We start from the raw sequence: 24,206 nt of genomic DNA on the forward strand, positions 1-24,206 counted from the left end.
ATTAGAACAATTACAAAACAAATTATACATTGAGAGGATTGAATGTTTACTTCCAGAGATAGTTAAATATAACTTATGGTTCCTTTATCCATGCTATATTTATACTATTTCTTAATGCTTAAACAAGTTTAACGTGGGCACTTTTATTTTGAAAATATCCATATTTACATACACTGGAGGTAGGTGGGCAGAGTTCCACTATTATCGTTCACAGAACACAGATCTTACATCCTCTCTCAACACAGGATACAATTAGGTATTTTTGGTAAAGATCACATCTTATTTTCTTACAGTGCCTCAAAAAGTATTCACCCTCATTGACAATTTCCATTACCATTATTGTCATATCTACTGTCGACAATAGTCCCAACTGACATAGATGTTCTTCTTTTTCTCTGTTTTTTTTAGAGAGATTTAGTTCTCCATACATCTGAAGATGTCAGTAGGCACTAAACCAAACCAATACAAATGACTGGACTGGAATATCACACCAACGATCAACAAAGGCTTTGGAGTCATGGAGAATGCTAAACAGTGAAGGTAATCTACAAAGGTATGCTACAAAGGCTCTCCTAGGGTGGGTGGTCAACGGACCACTCCATGATGACACTGACCTGGATGAATGTGGTCGACCCTGCATGAGTGTTAATAGGATATCCATTGAAAGAGTGGAGGAACTGCTTGTCTCTGCATGAATTTGCAGAGCAACATGTGACAACATGTGATGACATACCACATCACAGAGTTTATCATCCAAGAAAGAAAAACATCTGTGTTGTGTTTGATTGGTGCATCGTGGATCCCTGAACCAAGAGCTTCTCCGAGGACTTGACCAACACTCTGATTGGTGTGCTTCTTGTTTTCCACCAGGGTCAGATTGCCCTTATGGCAGATGTGGAAGGAATGTTCCATAAGGTAAAAGTGGAATGAAGATGAAGATGTTGACTTCCTTTGGTGGCCCAATGGTGACATCAGCCAAGATCTTGTTGGGTACAGATGGCTGTACATCTCTTTGGTGCCGTATCATCTCCAAGCTGTGACCCCTTTGCACTGAGGAAGACTGCCGATGACAATCAGGAGTACCATCCACCAGAGGTCACCAAAGCCATCAAGGAACTACTTGGATGATTGCTTAAAGTCTTTTGACACAGAAGGTCAAGCTATATCATTAGTTTACTCATTTGTTTACTCTTCAGCACCTGATCAGCCAGAGGAGGATGGGCCCCCCTGGAGTCTCGTTCCTCCCAAGGTTTCTTCCTCTGAGGGAGTTTTTCCCATTTTTCTCCCCTCTGGGGAGTTTTTTCCTTAGCTTACTCCTGGGGGTCTATGATTTGGTGTTAGATCATATTTTTTGTATTGTATTTATTGTTTATATTGTTTAGTATTATTTTGTTGTGAAGCACTTTGTGACATTTGTCTATGTAAAAAGTGCTATACAAATAAGCTTGATTGATTGATTGATTGTACAGAGATCTCAGAGATTGATTGTACAGAGATCTCAAAGAAGTGTGTTCTCTTTGGTTCTCATGTTGACATACATCAATAGCAGACTCCAAAGGCAAACGCAAAGCCTAGAATCAATACTAGACATTAACAGCTCTGTTATGCCTGCACAAATTATGTGATGGAAAACACCTGACTAACCAGAAACACCTGTCAAGCCAGTTTTCCAATACTATTTTGTGCCCTGAAATAGGGGGACTATATATAAAAAGTGTTGTAATTTCTAAATGGTGAAACCAATCTGAAAGAAAGTAAACATTTAATTAAATATTAGATTCTCAACTTTAACCTCATAGCAATTGTTTGATTTCAAATCCAAATGTTTGGTTTATATATAGTAGTAGTTGTATAGAGTAGTAGTAGTATAGAGCTAAAAGAAGACAAAATGCTTCCTCTTTCCAATACTTATGGAGGGCACTGTATATTGGAATCATTGAAATTGATTGAAATAATTAAATTAGTTTCGATGTATTTCTTCATCATAATGTGATGTTTCCGTTTGACCAAGTATTTTTCCATATTTTTAATGTTGCTAATATGTTGGCAGATTTTTGGTAATACATTGATTTTATTTGACAGAGTGTCTTTTAACTTAGAGGGTCAAAGGATCAAACTGACAACTTTGACTGAACCTTGCTCTAAGGACTGATGTCATTGGGGCCGGTATGAGAACACAACTTCTAATCTGCATCTTATTGTGGCAGGACCAATCTCTGCTGCATAGCGCAGTTAAAACATTGTTAGATTCAGACTAGACTCATAAACATATTAATATTTCTCTTCTCTTCTCTTCCTCCCTCTCTCTCTCTCTCTCTCTCTCTCTCTCTCTCTCTCTCTCTCTCTCTCTCTCTCTCTCTCTCTCTCTCTCTCTCTCTCTCTCCAGGTAAGCCCCTCATTGCAGGGTCTGTTTGGCCTTCTGTTACTGTATCCTTCTCTTATCAAAGCACTGCTGAGTATCACTGCCTGTTCTACCATCATGAATGCTACTGCAAGACAGATGAGACCATAAATGAGAAAGCATTAACTAGGGTCTGGACAACTCCCAAAAACAATGTCTTTTACCATACATTCCCCCCATCCCATCTCTTTGGATCTTTACCCAGTCTCTTAAGCCATTCTCCTCCTTCTCTTCCTTCCTGTGGTTTCCCATAATGATAGCTCTTTAGCATATGTATCACATTTGTTTTTCCCTGTTTTACACACAACAGAATTGTTCTAAAGTATGCACCAAACGCGGGGGTGGAGGACGGCCACATAATAAATAAATTTTATTTGACGTTGTAGCAATTATATTTAATTACTGTTGTGAGATAAATGTCTGTCTCACCCAAATTATATGGTGCTACAAAATAAATAATCAGGCATCAGTGGGCGTTTTCTGATATCAAGGAAGGCTTATATGAACAAACACCCAGAATTGCGGTCTGCGATTAAACCCTATAGAATCTTTAAGATAAGATGTTATCCCCATCATGCAACAGGTAATGAAAGGCGCTGATCAGCGCTGGTTGGCAACTGATCAATATGTATCCTCTCAAACATGGCCCAGTGGGGCAGACTTGGTTTATCATCTGTGTTCTCTGAGCTTGAACTAGCTCCATTAAGACTTCCGGTTTAGCTTTTCGCTGTATTCGCGGCTTCAAAATAAAAGCACGAGTATGGAAAGTGATGGGATCACAATATTTTCTTTTATCTTTGCTGAAATAAGGACAAATTACCAAACAGAAGGTTAATACAGCTGTGAATGTACATATTGGTGCAATTACATGTAATTTTACACATGCCTATTATAATTGTATAAATTGGACTGTAAAGAAATATTTTTTCAATCATTTCAATTCATCTCTGGTACCGCTCTACTCGGCAACACTTCAAGAATGCAGATCAGGTGAGTTGGAGTCTAAATGTCTTAGGATATGTTGCTAGCCGTTTACTGGGGCCATGCACCTCAACGTACCCAATCTGCAATGTGTAGGACACATATAATGGACTGTACAAAACTATTTTTCAAAGATTTCACTACATCTCTGTTACCACTCTACTCTGTAACATTTCTAGAATACATATGAGGTGAGTTTGAATCTAGAGCGATGTCATTGCAAATGTTGCTGGCTATTTACCCCCGCCATACAGCTCAAAGTACCCAATTTGCACTGTGTAGGACAGATATAATGGACTGTACAGAACTATTTTCCAAAGATTTAAATACATCTCTGGTACCACTCTACTCCTCAACACGTCCAGAATGCATATCAGGTGAATTTGAATCTAGAGCGATGTCATTGCAAATGTTGCTGGCTATTTACTTCAGCAATACACCTCAGAGTCCCCAATCTGCACTGGGACACATATAATGGACTGAGTGGTACCAGAGATGTATTGAAATCTTTGAAAACAATTTAATAAGAATAAGAACAATTACAAACCCTTCTGGGGTAATACTATACGAAATATTACATTGTTATGATTGATATATATTTGTTATTATTAGAATATTTTTTGTGGTTCCTTGACCCCTATTTACCACGTTTGAATGCAAAATAAAGTTAAACTTCTGACATCAATGTGCATTGACTGGAAATAGATGGGCGGAGTTCCACTATTGGAGCTCAGAGAACACAGATTTGTTTGTCCACTGTCACCTTTCAAATATGCCTGACATGTAAATTAATTCCAGAGATGGGCATCAAAATAATGTGTTGCATATAATATAATAAAGTTGTCAACATCCTCGCACTGTAAGGTGGGAACCATTTGAGAGCAAAAAAACACGCACGATCTACAATTCATGACGGACATGCTTCCGCCAATAACATTTCCATGAAACTGCATTTTTATTTTAGTGTTTTCTTAGCTACATGAACATTAACTCAGTTGTACAATTACCACGTGTATGTTATTGGTGTAAAGGAATTATACAAATAGTGGTGGTATATGAACAAAAATATATCAGATGGCTTTATTCTTTAGATGAATTCGTAAAGCTATGCTTGTTTATAGATAGCTGCTAAAATGGCTCGCTGAGTTGACTGGCAAGGCATATTGACGCGCTTCATCGGTCTAAAAACAAGCACATTTAATCCCTCTGATCGTCAGGGTTGTAGTCAACGCATCGAATATAGCCAGGTAACGTTGTGACAATACACTTGATACATACAGGTAGTAGTCACTGACAGCAGTACAGCTAGATAGCTAGCTGGTTGGCGAGCTAAATGTAAGCTAATGTCGTAACTTCAACTGCCTGCTTGACCTCGGACGGCTAGCTAACGTTACGCTAGCTAAGTTAGCTTTAGCAGACATGTTAGTTAGGATTGCACAGTTGGATCTGAGAGTGAAATTCGAATTTCAGTTGATCTTCCAGAGCGTGGAAGTCAAATAGGCGATGTTCTTTTATTACTCCTGGGCGTGAAATCAGTTTGTCCTTTAAGATACATTTATTATGTATGCATGCCAGTTATCTCATTCGTCTGTGAGTTGCTATGAGTGATGGAACCAAAACCTCCATGGCAGTTCCTATGAAGTTAACTGGGGTTTATAGATTTTTGTAGTTGATGTTTTATCCCTAGCCCCTTTCCAAATTGAGAAAACAGATGGCATGTAATGTTTTCTATTCTCCTAAGCAGTCTCTTGACTCCAGACTAGTAAACTTGTCCTTGTTCTCCCCCCCTCCACACACACACACACACACACACACACACATACAGACCTTACACAGTGCAGAGGCTGAGATGAAGATGTTCTCAGTCCCCCACAAGACTGCCTTTGTGGTCGACCACTGCCCCTACATGGCTGAGTCCAGCCGCCAGCAGGTGGAACATGATGTGCTGACCAAAAGCCGGGCCCAGGGTGTGATCCCTCTGGCCCCGGTGTCCAAGTCCTTGTGGACCTGCGCTGTGGAGTGCTCCATGGAGTACTGCCGCATCCTCTACGACGTTTACCCCACCGACAAATTGGTGAGTCAGCCCTTGCCCTCTCCTTGGATATTGGTCTCAGTTCCAAGCCATCCATGTCCCAGATCTAAATGTGCTTTCGCCAACTTCTTTTACTCTTTCTGTCATGAGGAGTTGGCTCAAATATGCACACACCTGGAACCATGGTTGTGTTCAGTAGGGCACAGTGTATAAACCTATTTTGAAACTGAAAATAAAAATCATGTTCTTGTCTGACAAGTTTATGCTCAGTCTAAAGCAGGTTGACTGGACTGAAGGGTTTCTACAAACAGCTGACAAGCTGCCCAAAGAAGTAACTGTTTGGGCAACGTTGTATTGAATAATTACTCCTCTGCTAGTGATAATTTGGTGTTTGCACGTTGTTGTAATGCCTCTGTGGTCATGTTTCAGGTCAATTACATTGTGAGTGATTCAGAGTTCCACATCCTGAACAGCTGGAAGCAGGAGGACCAGAGCACTCATGAGGTAATCAGCTTCACAGTTAACAGAACCTTTCAATTGAACATCCATGACAATCTGAGAAAGCAGGCTAATGTTTTTATCAATTAGGACAAACATTTTGCACAGCACAGATTTTAAGGAACCTAATCTTATGTTGAAATTGTACAGTTGTGTGTAAAGACTAGAGGAGCTGATGTGACGTCAGCGGATTAGACTATTCTGCCACTCACTTTCCACTTCCCCAATAAATGTTGACACGTCTTCAGTGAGAAAGATCTTGCTGATATGTGTGGTTGACCTGCTTCTCCTTTCTGTGTCTCTATGGTAGCTCATGGCTGCACTGGCAGCTGTTGGGCCACCTAACCCACGCGAAGACCCCGAGTGTTGCAGCGTCCTGCACGGGCTGGTGGCAGGGGTGGAATCGCTGTGTAAGGTCACTGAGCTGCAGCACGAGAAACGCACCTCCCTGATGGACACGGCCGAGCTGGTGGCCAACAGGGGGCGCATCATCTGCCTCACCAACGCCAAGAGGTAAATACTGGGAGGTGGCTAACCCTAACCCAGACACTGGTTAAGCCTAGTCCTGAAAATCTCCATTGAAGATGCTTTTGTAGCCTAGAATTAGGCTTAACCTGTGTCTATGAAACCAGCCCTCGTAGAACCTTTATTTGCCACAAAGCATTCAAGAAACTCACCCGAGTGAAATAATTAATAAATGTACATCATTGAAGACATCCACAGTGTTCAATAGAAATCCTGTTTATCGTGCAGTGACACCCATGTGAGGATGCTGGAGGACTGTGTCCAGGAAACCATTCTGGAGCAGAACAAGCTGGCAGCAGGCTCTGACAGGTCAGTATTGAGCAGTTGAAAAGACAATGAGATGGTGGGGTGAGTGTTTGTGTTTGTGTGTGTGTGTGTGTGTGTGTGTGTGTGTGTGTGTGTGTGTGTGTGTGTGTGTGTGTGTGTGTGTGTGTGTGTGTGTGTGTGTCAGGGTAAACAGGTGTGTGTGTGTCAGTGTGGTAAGAGCATATGTGTCAGGTTGACCTGATTGATCATCACTGGAGAAAAAACGTGAGCTTCTTCTTCGGGACAAGGCCGTCCTTGGCCCATTTGATTCCACTATATCCCAGAATTGAGCTTGTTTAAAAATAGTTAACCACCCCTTTAAGGATATAGACTTAGGGCTCCAGTTTGCTTGTGTTAAACAGTTGCGCACAACGCAAATACCATGTGCAAAGACCGGTTTGGTAATTTGGTGTCACCTTTAGCTGTGTCTGCTCCGACCCACACAATTTTTATCCTTTAATAAATTGTCATTTAATTGTTAGGAACCCTGACTCCTCACGCCCTCTTCTCTGTCCTTCACACGCATCCTACTGAAAACACATGGGAGGAGGAGGAAGAGTGGTCAAGAGGGGGTGGGAAAATTAGCCACGATCAATAATTAGGCCTTACAATAGGTGAAAATAGACACTGTATTTGATCATAACAGGCATAGCAATTATCTACAAATATGTGAAAGTAGTGTTCTTACACTAAATTCCTTAGGCTATATTCCCTAAAACATCCATTAATGAGAATGTTCCCAGCATACATAATCACCTCCACTCTGTGCCAATTCTACCTCCAAATCAGTGTTGGGGAACTTTTAAAAGTAACTCATTACATTAAAACGTAATGCCTTGCGCATGTTGGTCATTCTTATGCCCAGTAGAGGACACAGTCTACCTTTGAATGGCTTGACTGACTGATAGGCAATACTAACACGTACAGCAGCTCTGGGAGATATTTGGCATCGCATCTCAACACAACAGCAGCAAAAACTTGCCCGACATATCAACTAAACTTTGTGGTGCGCAGAGCACTTTTAGTGGAAGAGGGAATCCTTTGTGTTAGGTGCTGTTCATTTCAAGGGTTTGAATTAGGACTACAAAAGGGCAATTCTTTTGACACTTGTGAATCAGTATAAAGTGTATTTTTGTTTCAGACTAATGACAATCCAGCAGTGTGAGCTGGTTCTAGTCCACATCTACCCTCAAGGAGAGGACACCCTGGTCTCAGACCGGCTAAAGAAAGAGGTAGGTTTAACCGTCCTCAGAACAACTCTTTCTTTGTCAATGGACTCTTTCATTCAAAACACACACTGGCTGTTACTAGTCTTAAGGTTTCCCTAGATGTGTCTAACATTGCCCCAAATACCTCACCACTTCACATCTTAGTAAGAGACTGCAGGTCTCTAGATCAAGGCTCTAAATTGCGAACAAAATGGTCGCATTTGTGCACAAATATTTGGCAGTGCGACCTGGAATTTGTTGTGCGACTGCAACCGATCATCAGAAACTACCATGCAGAAGCGGTTTTTAATACGTTCTCTCACAGGAATTGCCTCCTCATTAAATGTCTCAAATGGATTGACTCACATTTCTGGCTCATCTTGAATATTTTCATGCCACGCAAAATTTTAATAGCAGCACAATGACTGCAGAGCACACACAGGCTATTTTCAATTGCCTTGGTAAGCAAACTTTTTTGGTGAATCTATACTTTTGAAAGTAGTACTTTCTGATCAGATATTTTGCACAACTTCTCATCCACGACAAACTTGTCAGCAGCGGCAACATTTTGAAAACGATATAGGGTTTATGTCTGAACTCCTAAAACGGCCATAATATGTCCAGATGTGAGGGGAAACAATGTTTGAGAGATAATGCGTCCAGGCGAGCAATCAGGTTAGTGCGAGTTTACATTCACACAAAAGTGATGTGTAACCAAAAATGTAGATTGTCACTATCAGACGATGGGAATTTAATTAAATCCACTTTGCTTCTCTGACAATTCAGCTGTCATTAATTTGACTCACCCCTCATATCTAGCAGGTCTATAAAGATCTACTACACCTATCTGTAGTGTTGTTTACTCACCCCCTGTTTTGAGGAGGTGCTCCTAAAAATATTTTTGGTGATCCTAAAAAATGTTGTGCTGCTCCTTAATTTTCTCGTTTGTGAGCCCTGCTCTCGATGTGGATAAGTCAAATCACTAGTTATCCTCAAAAAGGATGGTCAGGTTACAGTTTGGTAAAAAACCTGCAGAATATTATCATGTGCCAGCGTGATTGCAAGAGGAAAGTTTGGAGAAAAAAGGATCTGGCCAAGATGTACAGCATACCACCTCATCAGTGAAACAAATGGTTTGGGCATGTGTAGATGCCCCTAGACCTGGCTAACTTTTCTTTTAGTAAGTTTGTTCGAAATCTGCCACTACAGCGAAATTCTGTTTGAACATCATCTTCCCTAGTAATAATATAATCCCCGAAATTGACTTGTTGAACAGTGTTAGTGTTGGGTTTCTGCATGCGCAAACGATTCAAAGAGGCAGCAACCAAAAGGCGCAAATCGATGAGTACACTCCCCTAGAACACCCCTGGCAGTAATTTTAGAAAATGCTTTTTTTTTCGGTCCAAAACAGTGTTTGTAAATATTTCTTTCAAGGGATCTCATTCCCTGATCGCTACCAGTTAAACATAATCATTACAACCATTAGGAAGCTTTTAGAAAGCTTGAATGAATTTTAATTGATTGTAACTGCTGACTGCAGCAGCAGAATTGATTCTGAAGTGTACAGAAACATCTTGTCTGCTTGAGTACAAGCAAATGCCTCCAAATTCATTGGATGGCTCTAAATAATACAGCAATACAATGACCCAAAACATACTGCCATAGCAACTAGGAGTTTTGCAGGGACAAAAAGTAAAAGTTATTTACTGGCCAAGTCAATCTTCAGATTTAAATCCATTTGAACATGCATTTCATTTGCTAATGATAAGATTGTAGGCAAAAAGACCTCAAAACAAACAACTACTGAAGATGACTGCAGTACAGGCCTGGCAGAGCATCACCAGAGAAGACACCCAGTGTCTGGTGGGGTCAATCAGTCACAGAGTTTAGGCAGTTAATGCATGCAAAGGATTGCCGAACAAATACTAAATATGAGTGCAATCCAAACTTTTGGAGTATAGAGCCAAAAGATGAAAAAATGCTTCACTGTACCAGTACTTATGGAGGGCACGGTATGTCTTATAGACCCCAAGACACACTGCAATATACATGCCTCATATAGCCACTGCTGTTATTGTATTACTGTGTTACTATTGTATCCTATGGTACTGCTGTTGCGTTCCTGTGCTATTATTATATTTTCAAAGAGGAGAGCTTGTGAGTAAGAATTTCACTGTACTGTCATCCACTCCCCTGTGTCCCAGTACATATGACAAAACATTTTGAACTTGAACTACACCCCCCTTTCCTCCCTGTCCTGCCTATACTGATAGGTGTCTCCACTGCTGACCAGCGAGGTTCACAGTGTTCGGGCTGGGAGTCATTTAGCCTCCAAACTCAATGTTCTGGTCCAGCAGCATTTTGACCTGGCCTCTACCACCATAACCAACATCCCCATGAAGGTATGTCCTGCTCTAATGTACTGATCACCCCTGCACCAAGCCACGATATGACCTTTCATCCATTACTGAACATGTTGTGATGATGGCCTGGATACAGCCCCGTTTGCATTTTGCTGTCATACTCCCTCTCCTTTCCTTATGGCAATGCCCATGTCGCTTTTCTCGCCTGAAGCTGTCTACTGAAATTTTGCCCCCCACACCTCCCCCCCCCCATCCCATCCCATGCATGCCCTCAAATTTCCCAACTGCCTGCCTCTTTGTTTCTCTTGTTTTCTCACTTTTTCCCGCACCCATTGAGCATTATGATTTTCGCAGTGTTAATGTTTTCTTTGTTCATCACATCATCATGTTGAAATGAATCTTGGAACAGCTGCTGTTTTCATGCTGTATTTTCTGTTTTGCTAGCCCACATTAAATGTTTGCGAGCAGGTCAGTACTCTCACACACACCCAAGGGGACCACACAACGCAAGGCTGTGTGCATCATACGGCAGATGCTCATCGCCCTTCTCAGTTTTGATTATCCCTGACTGTCCACACGACACCACAGCGGCCAATTAGACTCTAGCACAGGCGTGGGCAACATCGGTCCTGTAGGGTCCACAGTGTATGCAGGCTCTTGTTCCAGCCCAGGTCTAAAACAAACACACACACACACACATTTGAATACTTTATTTGGGTTCACAGTAAAGCATTACATAAAAAGAACCCAAAATATAACAAAGGGCATACACATAATCATGGATACAAGTAGCACTGTCTTCGCCACATAGCTAATCTTCTCACAACAGCTGACACAGAACATTATCTTACAAGCTTCTTGGCTTTTTTCTTTCGGAGGCCTGGTAATGCACATGTCCAAGTCTGCCAAATGTCAGTATTACTGGCTGACACCTGAAGCCAAGGCCACTAATAAATGTGACTAGGGACTGGTATTTTAACAGTTTTGTAGAAAATGCTTCCTCCATGTAAACATCGAATGAGCAGCCTACTTCTAATAGTCACCTCTCTTTGGCTATTATCAACAACAACAATGTCAGGTCTATTTGGCACATTAGAAAATACCTTGTAATCATTCTCACTGAACCAACTTTCCATAACATGGGAATGCTTGTGAATTTTAACTGTCGATGGTGATACCTGTTTAACTTCACTAGCCATTCCGTCTACAACGCAGTCATGCCTGGCAATGTAAAGGCCTTTGTATGCATGCAAGCCATTAGTGATATGTGCCACTGACTCCATTTGATGTACATTTGGGTGCATAATACAAAAAGCTCATGGCTCGCAAGATACCAGAGTGCAAGGTTATACTTAGTTGGCAGAACCTGTAACCTTGCTTTAAGATTAAAGAGAAGGATAAGTATCTTTGGCTATGGCAGTGTAGGCACACACACACACACACACCTGATTAAATTAATCATATTCTAAATTGAAGAATATTTATATCATGGTGTGTTCATGCTGGGTTGGAACAAAAGCCTGCCCACAGCAGTCCTCCGGGACTGGAGTTGCCTTTCCCTGGTCTAGAGCGTGTTGGATGACAATGTACGCACCCTGTAGTTTTCCAAACCTTCCCCTGGCCCCATGTCCTACTCCCTGTGGATACCTTCTCTACTTGTGAGAGAATATTGGCCGCAGTCCCTCCTTTGTCGTGTCTTTCTGTGGTCCATTGTGCTTTGTTGAGTAGTAGTTATTGCTATCAGACCACCTTCTCTTCCTCCTTTTCTCTCTCTCTTTGTCTCACTCTCCCCCTCTTTCCTTTCTCTCTCTCTGAGGTCTCACGCTAATTTTCTCTCTCACTATCTCTCTTTCTATCTGTTATTTGAATGGGGAGACATTTAGTCTAAGCTGTGACAGGGAGGTAGATTCCTATACCCTAACAATCTCCTAAATGTCTTTGCCCTCCATATACGGTGCACTGCATAAGTAATGGGACAGTGAAGCATTTTTTCTTCTTTTGGCTCTACACTCCAAAATTGGTTTCACCTTTCAGAAATTGCAACACCTTTCATGCATAGTCCCCCTATTTTAGGGTACCCAAAAGTGATGGGACAATTGGCTTGACAAGTGTTTCTAATTCTTCAGGTGTGTTCTATCACATCATTTGTGCAGTCATAAGAGAGCTCTGTCTAGTATTAATTCTAGGCTTTGTGTTTGCTTTTGGAGTGGATTGATGTCTGCCAACATGAGAACCAACAAAAACCAATGAAAGTCAAGGAAGCCATTATGAGGCTGAAATATCAGACACAATCTGTCAAACAGCCAAAACCTTAAACCTACCAAAATCAACAATTTGGAACATCATTGAAAGGAAGGAATGCACTGGTGAGCTCAGAAATCACAAACGAACTGGTAGGCCAAGGAAGACTGTGGATGACAGTGGATGACTGAAGAAGTTCATGGTTAAGAAAAACCCTAAAACAACTGTCCCAACGATTAGGAACACTCTCCAGGGGGCAGGCGTAAATGTGTCAGAGACTACCGTCTGCAGAATACGTCTCCAGCAGAACTAGAGAGGCTACACTGCAAGGTGCAAACCACTAGTTAGCCACGGATGGCCAGGTTTAGGTTGGCTAAAAAGTACCTAAAAGAGCTTGCAGAGTTCTGGAAAAAGGTATTGTGGACAGATGAAACCAAGATTAACATGTACCAGAGTAATGGCAAGAGTAAAGTGTGGAGAAAAGAAGGAACTGTCCAATATCCACATCCACAGCACTCTGTGAAATATGGTGGAGGGGGTGTTATGGCTTGGGCATGTACGGCTTCCACTGGTTACTTGTCTTCCATTGATAATGTAACTGCTGATGGCAGCAGCAGGATGAATTCTGAAGTGTACAGAAACATCTTGTCAGCTCAAGTACAAGCAAATGCCTCCAAACTCATCGGACAGCGTTTCATCATACAGCAGGACAATGACCCAAAACTTACTGCCATAGCAACAAGGGATTTTTTTACAGGGCCAAATCCTTAAATCCTATATCTCCTAGAGGAGACACAAGGCAAAACGTCCACCTCAAAACAAACAACAACTGAAGATGGCTGTAGTACAGGCCTGGCAGAGCATCAAATACTAAACATGAGTGCTTAATTTGGACATTTGATAAGTCTGTTCTATCACTTTTGGTGGCCTGAAAGAGGGGGTGTTTCATTTCTGAATGGTGAAACCAATATCCACACAAATACCATCAAATACAAGCTACTTTACAATCTCTACTTTAACCTGATAGTAATAGTTTGATTTCTTTTGGAGTGTATAGCCAAAAGAAGAAAAAATGCTTCACTGTCCCATTACCTACGCAGGGCACTGTAGTTCCATGTTATCCATCTGTATATGAAGACATTTGGTCATTTACACAAAAGCACATTGACACTCATGTAACATAAAGGCTCTATGATGTGAAACTCTGAAAATCAAGTCTGCAGCAACTGCACAGCTCCACTGATCTTCACATCATCAGAATTACTTTAGAGAAAGGACAAGAGAGAGAAAAAATCTGAGTAAAAGAGTGAGAGAAAGAACAAGAATGAGAGAGAGGAGAGACATATGATGCAAAGATCGGGGGGGCTTTGCATCTGCTCTATCACTTGGACCCTTGTGAACAGAAAGCAGCAGTAATGATGCAGACAGCCAGCTGACACTGCAGCAGATACCTGAAGCGTGTTTCTGTTGTTCTTCCCATCTTCTGTCGACGTAAAGGAGGAGCAGCATGCCAACACATCGGCCAATTACGACGTGGAGCTCCTGCATCACAAGGACGCCCACTTGGAGTTTTTCAAAAGTGGTGAGTTGTTTTTTGGGCAGTGAAACATGTAGATCTGTCTTTGTTTGTGTCGTTGGGAATTTTAGCATTCACACTTGGTATCAAGGTATTATTTTGGCCATAGGACAGTAGATAATAAAAGTCCTCCCTTAAAAGTGCAAAAACCCTGTAGTCAAACAAAGATGACAGTGGCATTGAGTTAAAGTCACAATCGGTAACTTTTATTTCCAGTCAATAGTTATAGTATATAGTATATATTTTATATACTATATAGTATATATAATAGTTCCCCTGTATTGTTTGTCAGCTGTGGGATCGATCTTAGCAAATGTGGCTGCCACTGAGTTGTTTGACTTTTGTGACCCCCCCCCTTCCAATTGGCTGTGCTTTTGACAGAAAATTAGTCAGTTTTGTTCTGCCTTTAACAGTGGTTTTAAAGTTTCTCTGCTCAGTGAACTATTTACACAAAAGTTCAAACTAAATCACCCTTTCTTTTTTCTTCTGCTGTTTAGGTGACCTGCACATGGCTGGTAGTACCAGTCGAGACAGTGGGCTAAAGGAGACTGTTACCCTCAAGTGGTGCACTCCTCGCACCAACAGCGTAGGTGGGGACCATGAACCCTGGGAAATGTAGTCCCCCTCAGAGTTAGTTGTGCTCATTGAAAGACACGCTCAGGAAACAGTGAGGCTGGAGTGATCTGTGTTTGAGAAAAATGTGTTCTGAGGAATCGGAAAAAGCTCATGGTTTAAACTGTTGTGTTGATGTATGTCAGATGTGATGTATCTCAGAAAGAGTTTATGTAACATTATCCTATAGCTTATCTGCATTATTACCTTCTTCTTTCCTGCATGTGTGTGCATGTGTCTCAGAACTGCACTACTGCACTGGAGCTTATCGTATCTCGCCCACGGATGTCAACAGACGACCCTCTTCCTGTTTGACCAATTTCCTCCTCAATGGTGAGCCTATTTTACCCAATCCCAAATCAACCCCTGCCACCTACCCCCAAGGCACTGTTTTAGATCTTGAATGATGTAATGGGTATGCTATGTGATGGTAGCTCTTCATTGGCCTCTGGTGGCATTTTCACCATATTGCTTAGTCTGGGGTGGAGCAATGTTGTTGTTTTTTCTTGACCAGGCCTAAGAGTTATTGTCTGATAATGTATTGTCAGGTAATGTATTGTCAGTGCGATTGTATTAGATTTTTTTGTTTACTTCCTTGATTGAGCTTGCTGGTGCAATGGAACCAATGGGAAAGTCACTAAATGTCATGCCCTGCCTATCTGACACGACAGGCAGACTCAATCAAATGCTCAGAGTATTTAAAGGAAAACAAATAGGCCTTCTATTTGAACCCTGGTCTGGTCTAGGATGATGACTTTGTTTTCACATCTGTTTTTATTCCCCTCTGTTCTGTAAAGTGTGTTGAGACCCTTGTGTGAATATATTGTACTAAAACACACTGATTGATTGATTGCTATTCCTGTCTGCCCAGGTCGCTCAGTGCTTCTGGAGCAGCCCAGGAAATCTGGCTCCAAGGTAATCAGTCACATGCTGAGTAGTCATGGTGGGGAGATCTTCCTGCACGTGCTCAACAGCACCCGCTCCACTCTGGAGGATCCGCCCTCCATCAGCGAGGGCTGCGGGGGACGCGTGACGGACTACCGCATCACTGTAAGCCTCACCTCCCTGTACTCTCTTAAGATGCACGCAAGGTGACATTGCCTCCAACAGGGGTAAAACAACAGGGTCCACCAGTGCTTAAGTGCCACAAATCATGTCATTGTGTAGGTTATTGTGTCATCATGCCTGACGAAGACCTACTTGGTTGAAACATTGCAGAAATAAACTACAGTTGTGCAGGTATCTTCTGTCTTTTCATTGTGTAAGTTTATACCAATTGATTGAGTCAGGGATATACTGTACACTAACTACACCACAAATCATTAAATGTGGTTAAATGTGTGAAACCAGTTTGAAGAACTACTCTCTCTCTTAGGCTATCTGTTCTTGTGCCTGCTGTTACTTCTCTCTCATCTCAGCACTGGTGCCTATTTGCCTTTGTGCTTCAAATTCATGTTGCCACATTGTAGGCAGTTACAGCCTCAAAATGCAAGGTGACCAAAAGGCATAGTCTCACACCCTAACTGCTTATGGGGTGACCTACAATTAAATGCGGACGGTCTTGCATCTCTATCAGCGAGAATTGTCAATTGAGAACTATTTTCTTGCACTGGTGGCCGATGTTTTTTTTATTGCCACTGTTGAATAACGGTGCTTGTGCTGTATGACTTTCTGGAGTTTCTGATGGGCTTTTGATATAATAAAGCAATATGATACAATAGGCTGTGATACGTTGTATATGTACTGTATATATCACTAAAGACCGTCTCTAGCGATATGGCATTATTATCCAGCTCCATGACTGCTGTTATACTGCTATGAATGTGATTTAAGGCAATGCAACAATTCATAAGAGGGTTCTTCAAGGAAAAGTTTTACCCAATGTTTCTGTGTGCTCCGTAGGACTTCGGTGAGTTCATGAGGGAGAACCGGCTGACTCCTGTCCCAGAGTCCCCGGATGCTGAGACCTATGGGAAACCACCCGCAGAGAGGGCCAAAGCCCAGCTAGAGCGCCACACTCGCTACTGGCCGATGATTATCTCCCAGACCACCATCTTTAACATGCAGGCGGTAAGCATCTCCTTCTGCCCTCCTGCTGCTCACCTTATGGCACTCATTTGTAGGGACAGACGGAATCAGCTGTGACAGACAGGATTTGGGGCTTCATTTTGCATTTTTTGCTGTGCTGAGTAAAGTTTAGTTGACATCTGCGTGTGGTTTGGGTATCATTAGGATTTAATGTTGGTACCAATTCAGATTTTTATTAATGATTTGGTTCTATTAATGGTTCTGTTAGTGGTTCCCAATTAATTATTGTTTTATTGACTTTAGTAATGCAACAAGTTGAATATCAAATAATGCATTTTCATTAAACAAATATGAACACCTAAATACTAATAATATTGACATTACTTGGCTCAGTAAGTCATTTCAATATACAGTGCCCTGCATAAGTAATTGACTAATTAACAATTACTATGAGGTTAAAGTAGAGATTCTTGGCTTTTACTTGATGGTATTTGTGTACATATTGGTTTCACCATTTAGAAATGACAACACTTTTTATACATATTCCCCCTATTTCAGGGCACCATAAGTAGTGGGAAAGATTCATCAAATGTCCAAATTAAGCACTCATGTTTAGTATTTGGTCAACAATCCTTTGTATGCAAAAACTGCCTGAAGTCTGCGACCCATTGACCCCACTAGACGCTGGGTATCTTCCCTGGTGATGCTCTGCCAGGCCTTTACTAAAGCAATTCTCAGTTGTTGTTTATTTTCTGGTCTTTTTGCCTAAAATCTTGTCATCAGGAAATTAAATGCATGTTCAATTGGATTTCAATTTGAAGATTGACCTTTTGCCCCTGAAAAACTCCCTAGTTGCTATGGCAGCATGTTTTGGGTCATGTCTTACTGTATGATGAAGCGTCATCAAATGAATTTGGAGGCAGTTGCACTTGAGCAGACAACATGTTTCTGGACACTTCAGTATATAATCTGCTGCTGCTGCCAGCAGTTACATCATCAATTAAGACAAGTTAGACAGTTTTAGTGGCAGATATATATATGTGTGTGTGTCTGTGTGTCTGTGTGTCTGTGTGTCTGTGTGTGTGTGTGTGTGTGTGTGTGTGTGTGTGTGTGTGTGTGTGTGTGTGTGTGTGTGTGTGTGTGTGTGTGTGTGTGTGTGGGCAGATCCTTTTTTCTCCAAACTTTCCTCTTGCTGGTACATAAGATTAATTTTATCTGTCCATAATACCTTTTTGGCCTACCACCCCATTTGCAATTGCTGAGCTTACCATCTTTTTAATGATAATAATTTTAATGTTAAAAATTGTTGATTTGTTTCTGAATTTATTTATTTTTCTTCTAATAATGGCTCCCTTGACTTTCATTGACACCACTTTGGTCCTCATGTTGACAGGCACCAATAGCCAAATGACAGTCACAAAATGCCAGCACAAATAATGTGACGGAACACACCTGACTTGAATCACCTGTCAAGCCAATTGTCCCATTACTTTTGGTCCCCTGAAATAGGGGGACGATCTATAAAAAGTGTTGTCATGTCATAATGGTGAAACCATTATTTACATAAATACCCACAAATAAAAGCCTAGAATCTCTACTTTAAACCTCCTCATTTTTGGAGACAGGCGTCAGCATTATGATTGCTAGAAAATGTGATCGGAGCTGTGAATTAACAATTACTCAGTTTACCTCACCTGGAAAGCTTAGTAAATCTTGGGGCAAATGAGAACATATTTACTGTTAGCTAGCTACCGATCAGATGACAGTTATGTTTACATTCTGCAGTTTATGTTGTATGGACCTTCATAGTTTATTAGGATTTCACTGTCAAGATGATGAATTCAATGGACCGAATGGATAGGTGGACAGATGGCTTCTATGCCAGCTTCTTCAGCCCCCATGCAGGGCCAGCGTCCATACTTAACCCTTGCTGTTTTCACAAGGGGCATTCATTTTTGACAAAAATCAAAACTGTCTGTCTGTCTGTGTGCGTTTGACAGGTCGTACCGCTCGCTAATCTAATCGTGAAGGAGAGTCTTAGCGAGGAGGATGTGCTGACCTGCCAGAAGACTGTGTATAATCTGGTAGACATGGAGAGGAAGAACGATCCCCTGCCCATCTCCACCGTGGGCTCCAGGGGTAAAGGCCCCAAGAGGTAGTGTGTGTGGGTGTGTGTGAGAGAGAGAGAGACTGTAATGCTGAGAATACATTGTGCAGTTGTTTTTCTCACCAGCCACCTTTTTTTTTTTTTTCAAGATCGGCATGAAATCCTAATGTCTTGAGAGGATCGGGACACCGTTATTTGCAATGTGATGGGGTTAACAATGTCATATTTTATTGCCCCTACGTTCTCCTGACACCTCTGTGACGGCCGATGAAAAGTCTGGGGGGTACAAGCTAACCTAGGCTCCTAGTCTTTCTTCTCACCTGGGGAAATTCAAGGTAGAAGTGCTTTAGCGAGGAGTGGAGTCCTACCCCCCCCCCCCCCCCCAACAACCGAATTACAATTCCAGAAAAAATAAAACCACTGAAGTAATGTACATTTTCAAAAATATAGCGTGCTAGCAATGGCTAACACTGACAAAATGATATTGCGCCCAAGGAAGCTCCTCCCCCACCTCCACTGTTGTTTTTCATTTTCATCCTAGAGTTGTTTATGGGAGCTAGATAATTAATAAAAAGTTAGCGATGGAGATGTCCAAGAGACTAAAAACAAAAAGCTTGTTTGATGTTTTTCATTTCAAAATGTGATGTGCTCGCTTGTATTACCTGATTGGTGCTACTACCTGTAAGTAATTTCATTTTGAACATCAACAGTCCACCCACTTCTGAAAGCTCAGTAACCATTGAACAAGCCAAGTTTGACAGACTCTAGAGTTTGGAGTGAGGGAGCGTTCTATCTGTCGTAGAGAGACTAAATGTAACAGGAGAGTTGTTGAAATCTCAAGTCGCATAACAAGTAGGACTGTACACACCATTCTCTCTCTCTCAGGCTGCATGGTCATTTCCTAAATGAAGCCATTCAACGCTGAAATTACTTATTACAACACACTTCCTATTTTCTGGTAGGCTAGCATTTAAACTTTGTTAATGCCAGGTGGCATCCAAGTGGAAGGGCACCACTAGCTGGTTGCCTGGGAAACCCCCAGCACTTCTCCGCCTTCTGCCCCACTCCCATAGAAAACCCATGGACCCCTAACGGCTGAAACCCGCTTTATTGTTGCCTCATTATAACCTCAGAAGCCTGTCAGTTGTTAAGAGAATGCATTAATACTCTGAAATGAATGGTTTATCAATTAATTAAAGCGCTTTTTAAAATTCCTTCATAATGAAGCACTGCATATAGTGGAATGCTGTCCATAAAATAAAAACAACTTTAGTCAAGATATAAAAGGAAAATGTGCATACAAGTGGTGTGAAGCATCTGTAATTTGTTACGGTCCTCAGAACAAATTAGAAAATAAGAACTTTGAATGTCGAAATGTTCTTGAAATCGGTCTTACAAAAGCGACACACTGCCTCTTGTAGAATGAATGTTGTGGCCTACCCTGACTGGGTTTATCTTCCTCCTCAGGGACGAGCAGTATCGTATCATGTGGAACGAGCTGGAGACTCTTGTTAAAACACATGTTGGAGGCAGTGAGACACATCAGCGGGTGTTAGACTGCATCAGTGCTTGCCGCAGCAAACCCCCCGAGGAGGAGGACAGGAAGAAGAGAGGGAGAAAGAGGGAAGACAAGGAGGACAAGGCTGAGAAGAATGGCAACAAAGAAACTGAAGACAAGAGCTGGCAGGAGTCCGAGAGGTAATGTATGACACACACACGGAGACAAAGCTTTTGGTCTCTTGGTCCGACTTGGTTGGCTTTTAATGCCAGTCTCCTGTAACCACCTAAAGGCCTAAGAAACTGCTTAGCTCTCTAATTCAAATCACACTACATAGGTTTGATACCTCACTTGACTGGCGCCCTATTCGAAAGTTACCAGTTTCCAGAAATATAATGCACATTTAGATACAGTGCCCTCCATAAATATTGGAAAGAGGAAGCATTTTGTCTTCTTTTAGTTCTATACTCCAAGAGTTTGAAATCAAACAATTACTATGGGGTCAAAGTAGAGATTCTCAGCTTTAATTCAGTGTTCTTTTTCTTTCAGATTGGTTTCACCATTTAGAAAGTACAAATGTTTTTAAGCATCTTCCCCCTATTTCAGGGCTCCAAAGGTATTGTGTGCCTACCTTGACTGTAAAAGAAGCTGCCTGCTCCAGCCACTAGACAGTCGTTCACCACCTAGCTAAGCTAATAGCTAGCTAAAGTTAGCATATAAGCAATATCATTCTCCATGCTGCTAGACATTTAAGCATTGTAACTCAAGAGATTCTCTCTGAATATGAATACTCGTCTTACTGGTCAGTGTCGGGTAGGCTATGATTTAAGTGAGAGTAATGTTGCATTCAAGTTCTCCTCGGAAATAGGACATTTGGAAATGTCCGACTGGGCAACTTGTGTTACTTTGGGTTCTATGCTAAATCTTGGTGGGAAGCTTTGAGTTACAGAGGATCATTTGAAGGCATTAATGATTAGTAAAAAGCCATATGCTCTTTTTGAATGGTAAATATTGAGTTTCATAATGAGTAGCTAGCAACCTGGTAGTAACAGTTGTAACACAGATTGTCGAGATGGGCTGTCAGTCAACCACCAAGGATACAGGCCCCGTCAATCCTGAGGCTTCTGAGCTGAGGAAAATCTATACATTCACAAAAGCTGATTTGATTTTACTTCACTATAAAATAATGTTATAACATTGTTGCTCTGAGATACTTTAGATGCATAACAAAAAATATTTTCAGACTTTAAATTTATCCTAGAAAACCTGTGTTTTTTTTATAAAGTAGAGAACCTTAGTCATTGTATATCTGTCCGCTTATGCGTTGCGTGTTGTGTTCCACCACCAGACTAAAAGGGGTGTTGGAGAGAGAAAAGGAGGAGCAGGAGTCAGAGGTTATAAAGGATTCTCCTGATTCGCCAGAACCTCTCAATAAGAAGCCCCGTCTGGCTGCAGATGAGATCCAGCCTCCCGAAAGAGCCAAAGGTGCAGTATTACTGTCACTTAATGTTTGTCAAATGCTAAATGTATTGTTACTAAACAATGCAAGTAAAATGTAATTAGTCATCATAGTTTTTGTCATCATCAGAGAACTACAGATAGTAGTTCATTTGTTCAGAAGGAATGCGTAGCAAGTAGACTAGTGGAGAAAGTGCCATCTACATTTGTATGCACTTGCTTCTGTCTTGGGCCAACTTAATGCGACTGGGTGTTGTAGACACCTCTGCAATTAAGCAGTTTGTCAATCATTGTCTCTGCATTGTCTCTCTGTGTTGTTTGTCCACCTGTCTACCTGTCTACCCGGTTCAAAGGTCCAGTCTCGCTGCTTACCATGTGGACCAACAGGATTACTACCGCCAACTCTCGGAGGCACCAGGAGTTTGCTGGAAGGATCAGCTCGGTGAACAACAAGGCAGAGTTATACCAGCACCTTAAAGAAGAGAATGGGTGTGTGATCACTTGGTGTGTGTGTGTTATGATATATTGATATTACATTCAATGTCTTATTTGTTTTATTTATTTATTTTCAGAATGGACCTCCACGAGAATGGGAAAGCCACCAGATGATGTCATGTGTCACTACTCAAGATCCTCGGTGTCCCTACACAGGATGCCACAGCAGAAATAGGATCTTGGACCAGAGATTGTCAACCTGAGGTGTATGGAATGTCCTCCTGTACTCTGTCCATTGACAGATGGACGGAAAACTTTTTTAGAATGACTTTTGTTTGTTTTTTACCCACGTTTGTATGGTTAGACTCACACATTGTGTGAAGCAATAAAAGCTGTTTACAGGCCGTTTTGTCCGTGCCATTGGCTCTCCTATGCTCTAAATGTGTCATTTTTCAGTGTTCATTCATAGTATTCAGGTGTTGGGTCAAGTCCCAGCCATGTTCAGTTCAGGATGCTTTAAGCCTGATCTTGCTCCCAGATACTTATGCCAAATATTCTTGGAAGATCTGGTGGACCAACATCAAGCTTGGCCTTCATTTATCCATTAGAAAGATTGGAAAAAAAACTTGTGACGCATAGCCAGTGGCTTTACCTTGCATCAGTCATCTCCCATAGCACTCCTCCTCCTTATCTACTGTTTTCTCAGACATAAATTAGCAATGGAGGTTGCAGTCACAGAATTGTGAGAGTCAACTCAAGTGGAAGTCAATTCTTCTCCCTTTCAAAATGAGTCGACTCCCCACCACTACAGACAAGTTTGACTTGTGCTCTAGTAAACCACAGTGTCAATAAGTATCTTGACTAATTTTCACTTACTTACATAGGCTTTGGATATGTTTGATGACAGTACCTACAAACAGTGTCTTTGCTAATTACATTTAGATTAGATTATGTGCAATGCCGTAACTACTGTATCATAAACTAGATTGAGCCAAGAGCAGGGATTTAGGAGGTATATTTCGCAAGGGGGTGCTGCCTAAAATGTTCTACCCAGAGAAAACACTGGGACCCGATAAAACAGCTCTGATCACCAGAGCGTTGCATATATTTGTCAGAATGTCAAACCCAACTCATCCAAACCGCTACAATCTAGCAGGAGAATATGTCAACGCACTACTAAAGAAATTGATCGCATATACTGAGAGAGAGCAACGTAATGTGAGTTGGAATACGGTGAACACCTCGTATTTTGCCTATTTGTCCCGATTCCGACAATGACAGAAGATGTCCCCAGCGAAAATGTTGCCTATCACCTGTTAAACAAGCAATTCCGGTGACTGTTGATGGAAGAAGAACATAATAGTTAGTGCGAGTGAAAAGTGTAGAATCCAGTAGCAGTCACACAATCTAACCAGTTGCTTAGATGACGCACATAGACTTCCACATACTTTCACACACACACCATCACAGGAACATAAATTAAAACAAAAAAAAAGACACCCGCCCTTCCAACGTGCCTGGCCAAGAGCAAAGTGACCATCATGGATACTCTGAGAGATAGAGAAGGGAGAGAGACAGTCACACTGTTATGTCAACAAGACCAAGATGATATCAGCGAAACGTTGTTTGTGTGTCACAGAAAGTTGTACTGAAAGATCCTTTGAGGTTATAGTAAGCAGATATTACCCTATTTTCCTAAAGTCACTAATACATTTGGGATTGAGTGAGTGGTGAAGCCTGTTCTCCAGTCTAAGTAAGTTGTAAGTAAGTGTTTAAAGTCAGTGTGCTGTCCAAACTATTAAGTATTTTTATTCTATTAGTTTGTTTTTTCACTACTCTGAGTGTACTGAGTGCTACTTACATCTTGTATTGTCCACAAACCCTCTATATACCGGCAAATATCACAATGTGCTTTCTCCCCACTCCTGTTATTTCAT

The 24,206-nt window shown here is 41.5% G+C and overlaps 1 protein-coding gene across 3 annotated transcripts; it reads left to right on the plus strand.

Moving 5' to 3' along the window:
- The first annotated feature begins 4,323 nt into the window (after positions 1–4,323).
- On the plus strand, positions 4,324–22,673 carry ints13 (integrator complex subunit 13). Of its 3 annotated transcripts, none has more exons than XM_083692521.1 (17): positions 4,324–4,629; positions 5,208–5,456; positions 5,844–5,918; positions 6,223–6,425; positions 6,666–6,746; positions 7,885–7,975; positions 10,225–10,353; positions 14,053–14,137; positions 14,629–14,721; positions 14,987–15,076; positions 15,615–15,793; positions 16,646–16,813; positions 18,772–18,926; positions 20,346–20,576; positions 21,725–21,861; positions 22,188–22,323; positions 22,407–22,673. In XM_083692521.1, the coding sequence occupies exons 2-17, from the start codon at positions 5,232–5,234 to the stop codon at positions 22,441–22,443; spliced, it is 2,115 nt and encodes a 704-aa protein (XP_083548647.1). In that variant the 5' UTR covers positions 4,324–4,629; positions 5,208–5,231; the 3' UTR covers positions 22,444–22,673. The 3 variants fall into 3 exon arrangements, with proteins under 3 accessions (XP_083548647.1, XP_083548648.1, XP_083548649.1); XM_083692522.1 differs by having other exon boundaries at positions 5,219–5,456; XM_083692523.1 differs by having other exon boundaries at positions 5,224–5,456.
- The last annotated feature ends 1,533 nt before the right edge of the window (positions 22,674–24,206 follow it).

The sequence above is a fragment of the Argentina silus genome (assembly GCF_951799395.1).
Source record: "Argentina silus genome assembly, chromosome: 20".
NCBI classification, from domain to species: domain Eukaryota; kingdom Metazoa; phylum Chordata; class Actinopteri; order Argentiniformes; family Argentinidae; genus Argentina; species Argentina silus.

Bases quoted from the DNA above. Each gene is read 5' to 3' on its own strand.
- ints13 (XM_083692521.1), top strand. From the start codon at position 5,232: ATGAAGATGTTCTCAGTCCCCCACAAGACTGCCTTTGTGGTCGACCAC. The intron at 6,747-7,884 runs GTCAGTATTGAG...TTTTTGTTTCAG, and splicing joins CTGGCAGCAGGCTCTGACAG to ACTAATGACAATCCAGCAGT. The intron at 22,324-22,406 runs GTGTGTGATCAC...ATTTATTTTCAG, and splicing joins CACCTTAAAGAAGAGAATGG to AATGGACCTCCACGAGAATG.